Source organism: Ursus americanus, chromosome 14, assembly GCF_024610735.1.
Source record: "Ursus americanus isolate L20-20 chromosome 14, mUrsAme1.1.p, whole genome shotgun sequence".
Classification (NCBI taxonomy): domain Eukaryota; kingdom Metazoa; phylum Chordata; class Mammalia; order Carnivora; family Ursidae; genus Ursus; species Ursus americanus.
Window position 1 is genome coordinate 54,421,474 of NC_142140.1, and position 18,078 is coordinate 54,439,551.

The window sequence follows — 18,078 nt, forward strand, 5'->3', positions numbered from 1 at the left end:
TTTATACTTAGTTCCCAGGAACCAGGCCCCTGCTCAGCAACGCTGGGGACCCCGGGGAGACCCGACCTAGGCCCTACATCATCCCCCCCACCCCCCAGCTGGGGGGATGGGAGGGCTGTGTAAGCAGTGATGACACAGCCTGTTCAGAGTTTTGATGGGTGAACATTAGGCACTGTGTGAGCCCCGGAGAAGATAGTTAACCCGGCCTAGACTAGGTTAGGGGAAGGGCCTGAGCCTTGGACGTGACCCCACCCCCAACAGCCCCGCCCCCAGCACAGACCGGGCTCAAAAATGCGGTCCCATCACCGCCCCCTCAGCCTGCCAACGCCCCTTCTCAGACCCAACCCATTAGCCTCTCCCTTACTGGCCCCGCCCCATTGTGGGTCTAGGTTACGCCCCCTCAGCCCCGCCCCTATTTCATTCAATCCGGCCTCAAGTCCCACCGCCCGGGAGGCTAACCTCAAACCAATATCACGACCCCATTGGCCAGGCAGTTTCACTGCACCGCCTTCCTTCAGTGTTATTGGGTGCCTAGGTGTCAATCTTCTTTATAGAGCCTCAACAGTTGCCAAGGCCGAGATTTGAGGGGCAGATAATAATGGACGGCTCAGGACGTCTTGTTATTGGGCAGAAAGCCCGGCTCTGGGCGGGGCTTAGAGCCAAACGCTTGGCTGCCTCGGTCTGGGGTTCTTCAGGGCCGCAGCCTTCCCTCAGAGACACACCCCTCTCTCCTTGTTATTGGTCCCTCCAGGTGTTGCTCAACAGGATTCCACGTTTCGATAGGCAAAACCATCCGTCTTTCACTGCTTTCCTAATTTCAATTTGCTTCTCTCCTTAGAGGCGGCAACCTTCTGGCCGTAGCCAGGGTCCTCCTCACGGAATGGCTACAGATTGGCCCGGAACCCCGTCACTCCTGGGTGGTGGGCGGAGCCAGGGTGCCTGGGGGCGGTGAATTGGCTGACTGGGCTTCGGGGGCGGGGCAGCCGCTCCTGTCAGCGGGTGAAATGGCAGCGGCAGAACCGGCGGCGGCCGCGGTCCCGGGGGGCGGCTGAGGGGGCCGGGCCGGGGCTGCGGGGCGAGCAGCGCGGCGGGGATCCAGCGGCGCGGCCCGGGACAGTGAGGCTCGGCACGGCGATGGCGGCGCGCTCGGCGCAGGTAGGCAGGCGGCGCGGGCCGGGCCTCCCGGGCGCTTTCTCAGGCCGGCGACTCCGCGCTGCGGCCCGCGGGGGCCAGGCAAGACCGGGACTCGGGCTGCCTCGCCATGGAACCTGCGCTGGGTGCCCTCGGCACTCCCGGCAAGGACCCTGGCCCTCTGCCTTGGGCCCAGGCCCCCGCCCACCCTCGTTCCGGATGCCTCTGGACCCCTCGGGGCTCCTCCCCCGACCCTTCCGGGCGCCCCCTCCCCCATCCCGCCCCCTCTCCAGGGGCCTCCCCCCACCCCCGGCTGTGACCCCCGCCCACCCTTACCATAGACCCTCAGAACTCCTCCTGGACCCTTCAGGACTCCCCCAGCCCCCACCCCGCAGACCCGCCCCCCAAGGCGCCCCTCCACCCCGCAGGCCCAGGACCCCCGCCCTCCCTCTCTCCGGATCCTTCAGGACCCCTCCCATCTGCAGACCCCTTGTCATCCCATCCCTCCCCTCACTTCGCATCCTGTCTCTGGGCCCAGACCTTCCCCCAGCCCCAAGGCTAGGAGCATCAGAGCCCTACCCCTCCCTTCCAACCCCACAGGACCCTTCCCCTAGCCTCTGTAAATCAGGATTCCCACCCACAGGCCTCCCCTCAGCCTGCTGGCCCATCTCCCACCCCCAGCAACCCCATGCCCAAGGGCACCGGAAAAAATCACTCTTCAGGCTCCTCCCAGCACACTCCAGCAGCTCCACACACACCCCTGAGCCTGACTCGTCCTGAAAATCCACCCTCACCTACTGCTCAGGACCTCCCAACAGATATTCTGAACCCTTCTCAGGGTCAGATGCACACATCTTTCTGAAAACCCCACACTCATGCCTGCATGTCCCCCACCACCACCACCACACACACATCTGGGAGCCAACAGTTCTCACAGAGAGAGATCACCGTGAACCCTCGACAACTCATACTGACAGACACCCTGGCCCCTAACACACAGCCATCGGGAGCCCCCTGATCTGCGAATGGGTGTACACACACACACACACACACACACACACACACAGCTAGACACTTGGATCTCCAGCACACACAGAGGAACTCAGACCTCCAACACAGACCTAGACAATTGGGCCCTCCCCACACACACACAAACACACACTCTCTCACACACAGTACTCCTTTGCACTTTCACACACCTCCGTGGATTTCACCTGCCCAGGTCCTACTGTGGTGCCCAAAGCTCCCAGCTCAGGCCGACTTGAAGACATGCCCCAGGCAGCCAGCCTGCCCAGCCACACCAGCCTCCCAGACCTGGTATCCCCATCGGGGCCCAAAAGGGTGGCAGGGTGACCCAGAATCTCCCAGCACCCCTGTGGACACCTGCCCCAGGCCTCCTCCCCTTTATCCATCTCTCCCTGCTTTGCCCTTCTTCAAAGGGAAGGGCACTCACTCTCCCTCCTACACGGAAGTCTCCCAAAGGGAAGCACCGCCTGCCCCCTGATTTATGCCACCCCCTGGTGGGGAGGGGGAGTTCAGGTTGCTCCTGGCCCAGTCCTGAAGTCTGACCAGACTGGTAGGACCAGCATCCTGACCCCATCTTGCCTGCTGGCTTCAAATGGCAGGGCCAGCACTGTTGCCAGGGGCAGCCCCTGATAGCCCGCATGAGTTCCTTCACCCACGACCAGTGTGTCATGCCAAAATGAAACGGCTTCCTTCTCTCCTGGCATCTGGGACCCGGTGGGGCTGGGTTTGGGCCTGCCAGAAGCAGACAGCTCTTTGTTAAGGAATATTTTCAGAAGGGAAGAATGTGCTGAAGAGGCTCGGGTAGAACACGAGCGAGCAGTCAGCTTGGTTTTTCCCTTGGCCGGGCTTTGATTAAGCCAGAGGACCCATGTCCACCCGTCTTTCCCGGTTATGTTGGTTCTCCCTGCCCGTCCTGCCACCCCACAGCTCTCACCCTCAGGTCCAACCTGTGGGTTCCCCTGGGCTTTTGTGGTCGGCTGCGGGTGGTTTGAAAGGAGCTGCAGGTGGCTTGGCCCTGGCACAGGGATGAGGAAAGGAGATCACAGAACTGGCGAGATGGTGTGGCCAGGACCGCAGGGAGTGAGGAGGAGCCTGCGTCCCGCCCGTGCAGAATCCAGATCAGTCCAGCCCCAGCACTGCCTGTCTGGGCTCCTTTGAGCCACACAAGCATGCCTGGAAAGTTCCAGAAACGCAAACCCAGGCTTCTTTGTGGATATTCAACCAGTGGACTCCAGACGGCCCTGGGAAGAAGCACCTATTGGCTCAGGGCCTCAACTTCTCTGTCTGGAGAATGGGGGAATAAATCCTTAGAACCTTGTTTTGTACTGCAGGGGAGCCAGTGAGGTTAGGATGTGATCCTGAATGTCCCTTGGGCACTGTGTGGGAGCGGTCAGTGGGGTCCAGCAGGGCTGCCGCCCATCTATGGGTGCTAGCAGAATCATTGGCCGCCCTGGTCCCCTGGTTGTCATTAGTTGACGCCTCACTGGATAATGGCCATCTCTCTGTGGCCAAGCTGCAGCTCAGGAAGCCGGCTCAGTTGGGGGTTGAGAGATGGTCTGTTGTGGGATTTGTGGCCACACAGAAGCCTCCCGTGGGGATGGAGGGTAGGAGGGGGCCTACTTGCTGGCAATGCCCTCACCTCGCGTACAGCTCTGATGCATAGACCCGGGTGGGGAGAGGCTCGTTCTGCCCACTTGCTGAAGGGAGGAGTGGATGAAGACTCCTGAAGGTCACGAGGCACACCGGAAACAGTCTCCACAGCCTCCCCAGGGTGGGCCCTTGTGCAGATGCAGTGGGGCCAGAAGGCTCTTCAGAATAGACTATGAACTCCTCGGGCAAACACGAGAAAGCTCCCGGGGAGGGCTTGGGAACAGTATTAGTGCACTTTTACCCAAGGCTGGGGGTAGAGGCCTGTGTCTTTGTATATGCGCTTTGATGGGTGCAGGGGGGTGAGGCAGAGAGTGATCTCAGTTTCCTCTGGCAGAATACAGATGCTGATTGTTCCAGGTGAAGCCCCACCACGTGCTAGGAACTGAGTCAGGTGCTGGGGTCTGAAGGAAGGTCACACGTGGTCCCGCCCCGCCTCTAAAGACCCTCTTGGCACACCCTGATCGGGCCCATCCCACATGCCAGGCCCTGTGCCAAGCACATACTATCTCATTTAATCCTCCAAACCAGCCGAAGGAACCACGATTCCAGCGTGTGCCCTCACCATCACGTCCTGCTGCTCGTCGTGTGGAAGCATGAGACAGAATTTCGCACAGCATGCTGCGGGAGCACAGGAAAGGGTCCAGTGCATCCCCGGGCCATCAGGGAAGGCGGCACAGGGATGACATAGAGGCCCAGAGAGGAGCTCACCGGGCAGGCATGGCAGGGAAGGGCGTTCTAGGCAGGCAGAGTGTTTGGACAGAGGCCCACAAAGCAGGAGAAGCGTGGTGCATTCAGGGAGTTGTGCCTTGTTTGGTGGACCTCATCCTGTAGGCCCTGTGTCCCACGATCCATGGGGCACGTACCGTGCGCCCCTCCCTAGGAAAACGGACCCATAGTTGGAGGAACTCAAGAGAGGCAGCAAGCCCACCCTGCCTGGGGGAGTCTGTAGCACACATGTTCCAGAAGTCAAGCAGTGTCAGTGCAAGGAGTGAGAACGGACTCACCGCAGCAAGGGGAGAGATTTATCTTTGAAGCGCCTGTCGGTACAGCTCACCTGCACTTTTCTTGCCTTGCTCAGCATGCTGTGATGTGTTGTGAGATCGTTTCATTGAGGTGCGTCTCCCACACCGCCAGCCCACTAGTCCCACAAGGGCAGGAGCCTGTCCTTTTGTTCACGGCAGAGTCTCAGGCGAGTGTAGGACACATAGCAGATGCTTAGTAAATACTTGCTTCGTTTTAGGATCTGACAGTCTTCCCTACCCACCCACTTACGAAAGACGGCCTGGAGCTCTTCCACAGAAAGAGGTTGACCCATCTGCCTCAGAGAGCTCCCAAAGGCAGGGTGTACCCACCTCATCCCCTGCCCCCGGCCCAGCGACTTTGCCACTGACACAGGCAGCAGAAAAGATACCATCTTGGCTTTGAAGAGCCAAGAGCCTTTGCAGGATGCCCCTTCTCTTATTCCCCTGTCCTGGAAGGCTTATAAGGGCTTTCAGTTTTCTCCCTTGTCATTCTCAAGGACCTAAAATATAGAGAAATGCGGGATTTGCCAGGGTTGAGACTGTTTCAGTGGCAGAAAGGAAGTTGGTGATGATACGGGGTAGTAAACATTTTTTTTTAGGTCAGAAGGGATTCCATAGGCCATAAGGGTCTACCTATCAGATTTTAGTCTGAAGGTATTTGCTGCTGCTATTATTTCCAATAATGATAATTAAGTTTCACTGCATTTAACCTTTAAAGAGGGCCACCCCATTGGGGGTGCCTGCTGGGGAGAAGAGGTTTTTTTATTCATTCCACAAATATTGGATGTCTGATGGTGTGCTAGACTCTGGGGATCCAGTGGTGGCTAGACAGCCCCTGCCCACATGGAATATTCCATCCAGCAGGGAACAAATACCACAGACCAGCTGCTGTCCTAAGCACTTGACAAGTTTAGCTCAGATCTTCCTCCCAACAAGACCTGTGAGGCAGGTACTCTCATTAGCCCTGTTTTTGGATGAAGAAACTGAGGCAAAGTGTATCACAAAGATATACAGAACAGGGGAGAAGTGGAGGGCAGACAGTAAGCTCTGAATTCCAGTTGCTGTCCTTGATATCCAAGCTTACCCATTGGTTGCCCACCCCTCAGCAAGGAAAAGGACCCAGACACCAGGCCATTTCCCCTGGAGTTGGAGCCAGCCAAGACCCTGGTGGTCTGCTGGCCCACACTGACAGTTCTGGCAGGCTGGGCATAGGGGGTCACATGGCATTTCCTGAGGTATCTGGTTCAGAAATGAGTCTGTGTCCCCCATAATCATTACAGGTAGGGGATCGGAAGTGGCGGGGGGGGGCGGGCGGGGCAGGGAGTTAGGGACCCAAACTGAAAGGAAACTTGGGGTCTTTATTCCGGCCTCTGAAAATGCCAAGCTGTGCAAGACGGCACACACACACACACGCTCCCTCCCTCTCCCCATTGAGAAGTAATGACTGTGCTTTACTGAGCGCAGAGTAAGTTGGGCAGTCGTGTTTTATGTATATTGTTTCTAAAGTAATGCAGAGAGAGTGGCAGCACGGAGGATCGATTTAGGGCAGAGGCTTTGGAGTCAGAAATCCAAGTGCAAATCCTTTTTCCCCTGCGGCCTGGTTCGGGGTTCCTATGAGTGTCCCGCTTGCTACGGGACCTCGCGTGCATTACAGCTGGCCTTTACTTTTCTGTCTATGCTGATACAGAATCTTTGTTTTAAATTAATTTTTTAAGATTTATTTATTTATTTATTCGACAGAGATAGAGACAGCCAGCGAGAGAGGGAACACAAGCAGGGGGAGTGGGAGAGGAAGAAGCAGGCTCCCAGCGGAGGAGCCTGATGTGGGGCTCGATCCCAGAACGCCGGGATCACGCCCTGAGCCGAAGGCAGACGCTTAACCGCTGTGCCACCCAGGCACCCCTGTTTTAAATTATTTTTAAAGTAGAGTTTATTTTTTAGAACAGTTCCAGATTTGCGAAAAAATTGAAAGGATAATAGAGATTTCCTGCAGACCCCACACCCAGTTTCCCCAATTAGTAACATCTTCAGCTGCTCTGGCGCATTTGTTACAACTAACAGGCCGACGTTGATGCATTAACTACAGTCCACACTTTATTCAGATTTCCTTAGTTTTGCCCTAATTTCCTTCTTCTCTTCCAGGATCCCATCCTGGATCCCACATGACATTTTGTCATCAAGGCTTCTTCGGCTCTCATGGCTGGGATAGTATAGTTTCTTAGACTTTCCGTATGTCTGATGACCTTGACAGATTTGGGGAGGACTGGTCAGGCATTTTCTGGAATGTCCCCTGATCTGGATTTGTCACATGTTTTTTTCGTAGTTAAACTGGGATGATGTGTTCTGGGGAGAAAGATACAGAGGCGACATGCCCTTGTCAGCTCATCATAGGCCCACGCTCTCAATGTGACTTATCACTGTTGATGTTGACCTTGATCACTTGGCTGAGCAGCCCAGAAATGTTTGTCTTCATTCATTCAGCAAATGTTTATTGAGCACCTACTAAACTTCAGATGTGTTAAGAGCTTGGAGTAGAAAATTAAGAAGATAAGCCCTTGCCCTCAGAATGTTCATGACCCAGTAGGGCAGGCAGGCCTGTATAGAAATAATTGTCATGGATTGTGCCCTGGGCTCAGGTGTAGGGGTAGGTACTCTCAGAGAGAGAGAGAGAGGAGTGAGCCAGCATGCTGGAGGTGGGGGTTGAGAGGAACGATTTCACCAAGAAAAATATTCAAACCAGGTGTTGGAGGATGACCTTCCAGCAAGAGGGAACAGCATGTGCGAAGACACAGGTAGGAAGAAGCAGGTGGTCCTGGGGGACTGAGCATCGTGATCTTGGGGCTGGTATGAAGGAAGAGGCAAGGTTGGCAGGGCTGTGTGCACCAGGCAAAAACATCTGGGCTCCATCTCCAAGTAGGGAGTGGTTGCAGGGTTTGGGCAAGCAGCAGGGCTGTAGCGCCAGGCTTGGCCTGAGCAGGTGGGCAGCACCATGGACCCAGCGAGTCCCATCTGCAGCAGGAGGTGCTGGCTCTAGTCAGGAGAGTGTTGAGTTTAGGAAGCCTCTCCCCACCAGGGACCAGGAGGGTCTTCCTAAAATGCAAGCCCAGCCAGGCTCCTGCCTGAGCCCACAGGGCCCTGCGGGGTCTGGCCCCTGCAGAACTCTCTAGTCTTTTCTGGAGTGGCATGCCTCTCTCCTGCTTCTGCACCGCGCTTCCTCCGCCAGCCCAGCCCAGCCCTTATCATCTTTTCCTCTTAGCTATCGTTCACATAACATAAAATTCACCCTTTTTAAGTGAACAATTCAGTGGGTTTCAGTATATTCACAATGTGGTACAACGGTCATCACTGTCTAGTCCCAGAACATTTCATCCAAGACAGAAAACCTGGATGCAGCTTCCCCCGTTCCCCCCACCCCCCAGGCCCCAGCCCCTGGCAACCACTACCCAACTTCCTGTCCCTGTGGATGTACCTATTCTGGACATTTCCTATCAGTGCCGTCATGTCACTTGTTATGGTTTGTGTCTGGCTTCGTTCACTGAGCATAATGGCTTGGAGGTTCATCTACATGGCAGCGTGCGGCAGAGCTTCCTTCCTTTTTTATGGCTGAATCATATTCCAGTGCATGGATGGACCACACTGGGTTTATCCGTTCATCCATCAGTGGACATTGGACTGTTTCCACTGTTTGTTATGAATGACGCTGCTGTGAAGAGTCACGTACAAGTTTTCATGTGGACGTATGTTTCCCATTCTTTTGGGTAGATATCTAGGAGCAGGATTGCTGGGTCATATGGGAACTCCATATTTAACTCTTTAGGGACCTGCCAGATGGTGTTCCGCTCTATCTGTTCTTTGAAGCACGTCTCTCAATCTGTAAGAGAAAGCTTGGACGATGGTTTCTCACTCTCTACACCCCGTGTGCTTGGAGGGCAGTGGCTCCGTCGGTCTTTGCTCAGTGTGGTGCCCAGCACCTGGTAGGCATTCAGCAAGCATTGGTGGGTGGGCAGGTGGGTTCAGTTCCTCAGATATTTCTCAAGTCCTATGTTGTAGGCTCAGTGTGGGGCACCACAGTAGGGGGAACCCAGACAGGGACGGTTCTTGCCCTGGTGGGGGATCTGACGGAGACATTCGGGGAGCAGGTGGGCAATCTTAGATGGTGCTCAGGAGAAAGGCCAAGCTTGGAAAAGGAGGCATATATGTGGTCACTGAAGCCTCGAGAGGGAGGTGAAGGGCATGAAGGGACAGGGGCCGAGGCAGGGCCTGTGGAGGAGGGGTGCCATGCAGGAGGCCCTGGCAGAGAAGTAGGAGAGCAGCCAGGAGCCCAGCCTCTCTGAAGCTAGCTGCAAGAGGACTTCAAGAAGGAGGAAGCATGACCGGCAGTGTGCAAAGACCCCTGAGAAGGAGAGGGAAAGGGAGGTGGAAACCGTGCAGCAGCTGGACCTTCCTGCCCCTGTGCCCCTGGCCCCAGCTCACTGGCAGTCTCTTCCCACCCCTCCGGGTTGGCTCAGCCTCATAAGCCATGGGCCACCCTACGGGGGTGTGGAGGGTGGTAGTGCCAGCAGGCACAGGGGTAGGTGGCCCACTGCTCACCCTGCAGCGTCCAGGACCCCCTTTAAGTGGCTGAGATAGAGCAGAGGCAAAGGGGATTGAAGTTGAGGATGCTGAGAGGCTGGGACCTCAGCTCTACTGGGCCTGTGCATGGACCTCAAAGAACTGTGGCCCCTCAGCACTCGAGGGCACCTGCCTTGTCTCTGTGTCAATACCCAACCAGCAAGGGTAGGTTGGCTCTGCAGGTGGTGTCTTACCAGGCCCTTTCTCCTCCATATCCCTGGGCCTAGAACAGTGAGTATCAGGGAAGGAACGGTTGAGCCAGTAAGAGTTGCGGCGCTCTGGAGGGGACGCAGGGCCACCCACAGAGCTGGGAGAGCAGCAAGCCAGTGTCCATCCCGATCTGCTCAGTCCCAAGGGTGGCAAGATCTGGTCAGTGCAGGAAGCGTGTGTGTGTGTGTGTGTGCATGCGAGAATATGGGTGTGAGGTGGTGTGGATGTGTATGAGTGTGCATGTATCTGAGTGTGTGTGTGTGTATCCATGTGTATGGGTGGTGGGTGTGTGGGTGTGAGAATGCATGAGTGTGAGTGTGTGAGTGTAGGTAAGTATGTGTGGGTGTGGGAGTGTCAATTACATGACTGTTAGTGTATACAAGGTATGAGTGTGCGTGTCTGTGTATATGTGTGCATCAGGGGGATGGCTTCCAGGGCCAGGCCGTGTTTAGTCTGACGATGAGTCAAGAGAAAGTTCCTGAGGGATCAGAAGGTTCTGCCTCTCAGACTGCAAATTTCAGCCTTATGTATTGAATCACTTTTATTTCCTGTATGAAGTACACATTAATATGTGATAAACAGCTGAACCAACTGCTAGTGGCTGGCCCCCGGCTGTGTTTTAAAATCAGAAACCCAGAGTTGAACCATTCTCTTGGGCACTTTGGGGGCAGCAGCGGGGGTGCCAGTCCACTCCAAGGCTTGGATCTCCTGGGCTCAGCAAGGAGACAGTGGGCCCAGACCACTACCCTGGCCACATATGGTCTCTTTCTCTAGAGCCCCCACTGCTCCCCCGACCCAGCTGTGCTTAGGAGGCTCCAGTCCTCGCCTCTACCACCTCTTCCTCACCTCCCAAATCCGACGTTCAGAAACCCACACTGCCTTCCCAGGCCCTCCCTGCCCAGAGAGATCCTTCTAGGTTAGCACTTCCTGTCCACAGCCCGTCTCTGCCCTGGCTGGTCACAGACTTTGACCTTGTAGTAGGCCCCAGAGTGGCCCCCACTGTCCCTCTCTCCGGAGAGATTAACTCCTGGCTAGATGGTGCACACTGGCTTGGTCCTTGGGCTAGTCATCCCTGGCCAACTAGGCGATGGGAAGAAAAGGTCTTCCAGTTCTGCTGGGATTTGCATCCTAGAGTTGTACGGCTCACCAAAGCCAGAGCCCTCGGCACCCAACAGATCCGGAGAGCCTCTGGGAGCCAAGAGGCAGCACCAGTGGCCCCAAGGAGCCACAGAGACCAGGGAAGGGAGGGTTCTGGGCCCCTTATAAGGTGGAAGAAGAATGATACCCACCTCCCCCGCCCCCCATGACAGGGCAGCACAAGGGGAGGGAATCAAATGCATGGCCAAAGTCAAGCCCAGCCAACCTGTGGGCCCTCAGGTGTTGGTTGGGCTCTGAGTTTGGGCTGTGAGTAGGTGCCCAGTGACCTGATGGCAGGTATGAAATGGTCTACTGTTGTCCTGTCGTCATCCTTCTGTGCCCAGGGGGCCGGATGTCCCCTCTCCATGGACTGGACAAGGGCTGCCCTGTGGGCTGAGCTGTCAGAGCCAGGTCGGGTGGGGTCCAAGGGCCATAGTAGATTCCTGGTTCAGAGTATGCGGGAGAGGAGGTGGGCATGAAGGAGCCATCCAAGGCGACAGTGAGGGGAGCAGCATTGTCTTCCTGCCTCCACGGCCCTGGAGATACCCATCTTCTTTGGCCCTTGATGCTAGTCCGGGCTTACCAGAGGCATGACTGAGTAGAAGGAACACCACCCCCAGCCCCTGCCTCCGCTCCCCTAGCCATTCCCAGCCCTTGAAACTTCCCACCAGGGTGATGCCAGCTTCTGCCCGCAGTCCCCACACCAGGCATTCCAGAACCCTGGAGCCCAGCTAGACCTTGGCCCTGGCCCTGGCCCTGGCCCTGACCCGGCAATGAATAAGAATGGCCAGCAGCAAGGGAGAGAGCAGTCATTAAGTAACAGGCACTGTTCTCCCATGTTACATGTGGTGGCATGCTCAATTCTCACAGCCACCCTCTGAAGTTGGTCCTGTATGATCTTCAGTCTTTGGAGATTCAGAGAAGCCAAGTGACTGGCCCAAGGCCACACAGCCAGTTAAGGGGGACCCATGGTTCAGACCTAGGTTCGTTGGAGTCCAGAGCCTTTGCTTTCGGCCTGATGCTGATCTGCCTCTCTTGAAGCTGGCAGAAAGCAAGAGGCCAGTGTTCTTGAAGCCCCCAGGAGGGTGGGGCCAGACCATCCCCAAGAAGAACAGGACAAATGGGCCTGGCACCCACCTGGCACACAGCAGGCTACGGTTAGGATACTGATGAGAGCTCATGGCTCTCACTCTGCAGCCACTGGGGCAGATTCCCAGCACTTCGACGCATCCATCCCTGGCTTCCCAGCCCAAGAGGAGTCGACTCTTCCGGCCGTTGGCAGCAACAGACAATTAACAGTAGAGAATAATTGCTTCTGGCTGTGCCAGCAGCCCACTTTGGTTGATGAGACGGGGAAGGTCAGATGCTGAGGCGGGGCTCCCAGGACCAGCCGCAGCCAGGGACAGGGACCAAGGCTGTCAGGAAGGGCCACTGCAGCAGGGGCTTCTGCACCCCCAAGGTCTAAGTGACAGGGACCCTTGGCCCCTGGCCCTGCTGAAGACTCAGGAGTGTCAAGCTGAGACTTGGCCTTCATGCCCAGGGACAGCAGGGCATGGCTCGGGCCCTGGCTGTGGTCCTTCTGTCTCCATCCACGCAGCTGGACACAGGCAGGGATCCTGGTAGCTAGCGTCTGGAGTAGAAGGACCCAGCACGGCCATCGGCTGGGCTGGAGTGTGTGGGGATGAGGGGCACACCGAATGGACGGAGCGGTGATGGGAAGCCCTGAGCAGCAGGCTCAACTGGCCTAGAGCCGGCAGGACAGGATAAGGCGCCCCACCTGGTGCTGACCAACATGTGTCTCCGGTCCCCAGACAGAGCTGTGACCTGGCCCTGCTCGCAGCTGATGAGCCTGCCCGCCATGGCGAGCCCCACTCTGAGCCCCGACTCCTCATCCCAGGAGGCCCTGTCTGCCCCCACCTGCTCCCCCACCTCTGACTCCGAGAACCTCAGCCCTGATGAGCTGGAGCTGCTGGCCAAGCTTGAAGAGCAGAACCGGTGAGTTGGGGCCTGGGGGATGGGGAGCAGCCTCAGGGGTGCAGCCTGGGCCCCAAACAGAAGTTCCTGGTGGCCCCATCACACTCAGAGCTGGGCTTGGCCCTGGGCAAAGTAACAGCTCCCACCAGAAGCTTGACAGGGGCCATGTCCTATTGTTCTCTCACCCCTGGATGAACAGACAGTTTCCCCATTCAGATGAGACCAGAGTTTCAAGAGGTTGTGTGAACCTGGCCTTCGCGGACTGAGCCTCTGTAGGAGGGAAGAGCAAAGCCTCTGACTCTGAGCCAGGCCTTCCCACCTTTCTCCTCTGGCCCTCCCCCTGTTTTAAAATGTAGGCATTGTTATTATATTCAGATATGGCAGGGACAACAGGTGAAGAGTTTGTTACTCACGGTCCCTAAGAGGAGGGGGTGCACCACACCATGTGGGGCTAAACAAGAAAGCACCAGGGTCAGTCGGGGGCAGAGGGAGTGAGTGAAAATGTGAGCAAGAGCCTTTGTTGTAGTTTCTGCAGGAAGGAACAGCAAGGCCGTGTGAGCAGCTATAAAGCTGGCCGGTTTAAATAATCTCAGCCGGCCCTGGGGTGGGGGCTAGCCCTAGTTGTCTGGCACCTGGCCCTGGGGGGGTCAGAGCAGGGGAGGTAGTTGGTTTGTGGGTTCTAGATTGGCTGGTTTGCATAGGAAAGGTGCACTGGCACGTAAGTCCTTAACCATCTCTAGGAATCTGCTAGGCCTGCGGGGCAGTCCCTTCAGGGTCAGCGAGGCCCCAGATGTCAGAGCTGCAGAAACACGGTAATACATCTGCTCGCCAGCTGGCTGCCCCCAGCCAGTGGCTCACCCTCTCTACACCTGGTCTGTTAAAGCACAGATCTTAACAAAATCTGCCCTGCTAGGTTGATTCAAGACTAAGTCCACTCACATACATGCTTCTCAGCCCAGTGTTGGACACAGAATGGGACATGGGAAAGCAGCCTCTCCAGGGATCCAGGAATAAGGATGCAGCTTAGAGAGTTTAGGGCACCGGCCAAGGTCATTCGGCAAGAACAATTTAGACCCAACCCCTGGCGGCCTCCGGGGCTCCTGAGAGGAGGGGCCGGACTCCCCAGCGGCGCCCTGGCCCCAGGATATCACTAGAGACCAGGGGCTGGGGCAGGAGGTGCCCGAAGCCTGGGCCCACCTCCACCAGCCCTCCATGCCCAGGCTCCTGGAAGCCGACTCCAAGTCCATGCGCTCCATGAACGGCTCCCGGCGGAACAGCGGCTCCTCGCTGGTGTCCAGTTCCTCGGCCTCCTCCAACCTGAGCCACTTGGAGGAGGACACATGGATCCTGTGGGGCCGGATCGCCAACGAGTGGGAGGAGTGGCGACGCAGGAAAGAGAAGCTGCTGAAGGTGGGCGGGGCCTGTGGGGCTGGGCGGGGCCACCTGGGCCACCTGGGCCACCTGGGCCACCTGGCCTCCAGCAGCAGCAGCCGGGTCTTCCAGGGCCAGAGGGCAGAGGGCAGACGTGGAGATGAGCCTTGCCAGGACATGGGAGGGGTGAGGTGCGGAGTGAGGATGGGGAGGCAAGTGGCTGTCACACTGGCGTCTCAGGTACCCGGCTGTCTCCTGCCCTGCTGTGTCCCGTGACGGATTGGGGACAGCACATGAAGCGGCGTGCATTCTGTTTGCCGCACAGTGGCTCAGCCAGCTCTGGGCTGCGGGCGAGGCAGAGGCCAGTGCCGTCCCAGGGGCTGGGCTGGGTGGCCGTGGGGAGGCTGCCCTGGGACAGGGTCCAGCCCAGCTTCCTGCCCCTGCCCCACCCCACTGCCAGGAGCTGATCCGCAAGGGCATCCCACACCACTTCCGGGCCATCGTGTGGCAGCTGCTGTGCAGTGCCACAGACATGCCCGTCAAGAACCAGTACTCAGAGCTGCTCAAGATGTCCTCGCCGTGTGAGAAGCTGATCCGCAGGGACATTGCCCGCACCTACCCAGAGCATGAGTTCTTTAAGGGCCAGGACAGCCTGGGCCAGGAGGTCCTCTTCAACGTCATGAAGGTGAGGCCCGGGTCCTTCGGGCCTCCCCTACCCAGGCCCCTGCTGGCGCAGAGGGCCCTGGCTGTGATGCGTGTGTGTTCCCTTGCAGGCATATTCCCTGGTGGACAGGGAGGTGGGCTACTGCCAGGGCAGCGCCTTCATCGTGGGCCTGCTCCTCATGCAGGTAGGTGGCTGGGGCCGGCCTTGTAGCAGGAGCCAGCCCGCCTTGGGCTCTGCCCCCAGGAGGTGGGCAAAAGCAGTGTTCCCTCCATCCAGGGTCCTCCTAGGGCCAGAGCTTCCCTCCCCATCCACCTACGACTTCTGCCAGTCTCCAGGCCAAGCCCCCAGTGGGTGGGCATAGTGGGGCCGGCCACCTGCACCATCCAGGGATCAGAGGGGCAGCTGCCCTGACAAGTCACCCCGGGGCTAGAGCTCAGGCAGGGGGCTTAGGTTAGCCAGTGTGGTGTTAGTTGGGCTGAGGGTTTCCTCCAGAGAACCTAGCAGACTCAGGAGGGGGAAATGGAGACAGCTGGGGGCAGGGGGCCAAGAGGGTGTCTCACCTTGGGCTCTGGAGGTGGGCAGACACGGGCTTCAAGTCCCAGCGCCACTGTTTCCTACCAGGCAGCCTGTGGCAGGTGACCTCAGCCTCAGGAGGTTTCCCATCAGTAAAACCCAGGTGACGCTACTGACCAGAGGCTTGTCCTGAGGGTCCAGGCCGCCCACACAGTCCCTGTCCTATAAATCTAAATGGAACAGAAGCGGGCGAAACCCTGAGCACCAGGGCCATAAGAAGAGCAGCGAGCACCCCCTCCCACCCTGCCTGTCCCCCCAGATGCCTGAGGAGGAAGCCTTCTGTGTATTCGTGCGGCTGATGCAGGAGTACCGCCTGAGAGAGCTCTTCAAGCCCAGCATGGCGGAGCTGGGGCTCTGCATCTACCAGTTCGAGTACATGCTACAGGTGAGCGGGGCTGAGTGGTCAGCCCGCATCCACAGGTGCTAACCTAGGGCATCCCCATTTTCATCTCTGAGAATCCCAGGGCCGAGAAGTCACATGCAGATGTTCCAGCTCATAAAGGGGTCCTGTGCCGACGAGGCTGTGGGGTACTGCCCCAAAGCGTGCTTCCGGGGATGCGGCAAGGGCCACCCATTGATGGAGGGGGCTCCTGAGAGCATGGGGCTCCCAGAGCTGCTAGGGCAAGAGGGGTCAGGCCGGATCTTGTCGGGTACACCCCCGGCCCCCTCCCTGTCTGCTTCCCAGTGTGGCGGAAGGAAGGAAAGTGTTGTCTGCCTGCCTTTGCTGATACTGGAGAGCAGCCGTCTCTGTTTATAAATAGCAGCCCCCGCAGGGCCCGCCCCTGGCTGGCAGACAGAGACGGGGCGTGCGTGCCTGCGTGCGTGCGTGTACACACGCACGCGCACGCACGGCCTGCTTCAGAAGCTGGTCGCAGGTGGGGCTGTGTAGCTCCCAGTAGGGAGTGAGCAGGGAAGTACTATGGCTTGGGGGGACCACGTAGTGTTGGCAAGCAGGTGGCCCAGGCCACAGAGGAGAAGCCACTCACCCAGGGCCAGGTAGGCAAGGGCCATCCACAGCAGAGTAGGGGGAGAGAGAACCCCTGGCTGTGGGACGAAGCTCCAGGGCAGGCGGGGAGACAGCCCCAGAGTCTGCTCTCTCTTGGTGAAGGACGTCCAGAGGCTCCTGTCACCTTGTCCAGCCTCAGTTTCCCCAGATTCTGTCCCTTTTCAGCAGTCTGAAGTTCAGGCCCATCAGACAGGCATCCCCTGAACACTGCTGGGCACCAAGCATGATGCCCAGCGGGGACGGGAGGTGTTGTGGGTGGACACAGCAACCGGCAGGTCACAAAATATGGGATGAGCTGCAGTGGGCTCACACCCCACCCCACCCCTCGCTCTCTGGCTGAACTTGGGGAGTTACACAACCACATAACCATCCTCCTCCCCCCTCCCCCCAGCCTTAGACGCTCCCTCTTGAGGCAGTGGTGAGGATCACATAAGGGGTTGTGCCAGTGTGGGCTCTGGGTGTATACCGAGCCCCCACCAGCTGCTGCTACTCCTGCCACCCCTGCCTGTGTCCGCACCTTGTGCCAGTCAGCAGTCTCGGGTGCTTCAGCCTCACCCAAACACAGTGCCAAAGGTGCACAGAGGAGGGGAGCCATGGGCCACCCAGGCCGGGCCAGGAAGTCTCCCTGGAGGCTGGGGCACCAAGGCCTCACACTTGCAGGTGGAGGAGGCCTGTGGGCAGGGCCCGCTGTGCCCATCAGCCTCCTCACGATACCTGGCCTCCTCCTCCCACCCCCTCGCCCCAGGAGCAGCTCCCGGATCTGAACACCCACTTCCGCTCCCAGAGCTTCCACACATCCATGTACGCCTCATCCTGGTTTCTCACACTCTTCCTGACCACCTTCCCGCTACCTGTGGCCACCCGTGTCTTTGACATCTTCATGTATGAGGTGAGGACCCTAAACACCCCTTCCTCCCCAGATACCCGGCATGGGAAACAAATCCCAGCCAGGGCCAGGCTAAGGAAGGGCCAGGGCTTGGCGGGGGGCATGTCAGACAGCCCCCCCACCCCCCCGCCCTGGGAGAGCAGGACCGGAGACCTGCGGCCATCATCCCTTTTGCAGGGCCTGGAGATTGTGTTCCGGGTGGGCCTCGCCCTGCTGCAGGTGAACCAGACGGAGCTGATGCAGCTGGACATGGAGGGGATGTCCCAGGTGGGCCAGGAGGGCCACGTGGGTGGGAGTCCCTTACACCAGGGGCACCTGGGCAGCCGAATCCTCCTGAGAGTTGGGGAAGGGCCTGGCTTCGAGGGCGGAAGGTGTCCCTGGGCATCCTGCTCCTTTCCCACGCTTCCCTGAGGTCTGCCTGGAGGCCCGAGGCGGGCTCTGAGGAGCAGCCTGGCTCCTCGGGGGTCGAGGTCAGAGGGTGGAAGGCCTAGGCTTAGGTCAAGCCCTGGGAGGTCCCACTCCCCTCTCCTGCTCCCAGCTCTGGGTCCTCCAAAGTCTAATGGGGCAAATAGTGATAGTAGCCAAACCACAAGGCCCTGGCTGTGGTTTCAGCCCCGGCAACTGGGCCAGGCAAGGGCACGGGCAGGAGTGAGGGGTCTGGGGCAGCTTCACACCCGCCCTGGCTGCCCTGCCCGCTGGAGAAGAGGCCAGCCTGCTTTTCCGCCATGTCCCCATCATGCAGGCCCCTACCCCTCCCAGCATCTTCCAGCTGGTGCTCTGGGGAAGAATGCACAAAGGCCACGGCTGTGTCCATGAA

At 58.2% G+C, this 18,078-nt stretch overlaps 1 protein-coding gene across 3 annotated transcripts in view; it reads left to right on the forward strand.

Annotated features, from left to right (window-relative positions):
* Positions 1-983: 983 nt before the first annotated feature.
* The window catches only part of EVI5L (ecotropic viral integration site 5 like), a 28,735-nt gene continuing 11,640 nt past the window's right edge, over positions 984-18,078 (forward strand). For 2 of the 3 annotated variants that reach the window (XM_087867324.1, XM_087867325.1), the window contains exons 1-8: positions 984-1,155; positions 12,599-12,782; positions 13,982-14,171; positions 14,593-14,817; positions 14,906-14,980; positions 15,629-15,754; positions 17,121-17,264; positions 17,439-17,528. In XM_087867324.1, the coding sequence (XP_087723450.1) occupies positions 12,631-12,782; positions 13,982-14,171; positions 14,593-14,817; positions 14,906-14,980; positions 15,629-15,754; positions 17,121-17,264; positions 17,439-17,528 (1,002 nt within the window). In that variant the 5' untranslated portion in view covers positions 984-1,155; positions 12,599-12,630. Of the gene's footprint in view, positions 1,156-12,598; positions 12,783-13,967; positions 14,172-14,592; positions 14,818-14,905; positions 14,981-15,628; positions 15,755-17,120; positions 17,265-17,438; positions 17,529-18,078 lie in introns of those variants that run through there. The other variant, XM_087867326.1, reaches the window with a different exon arrangement.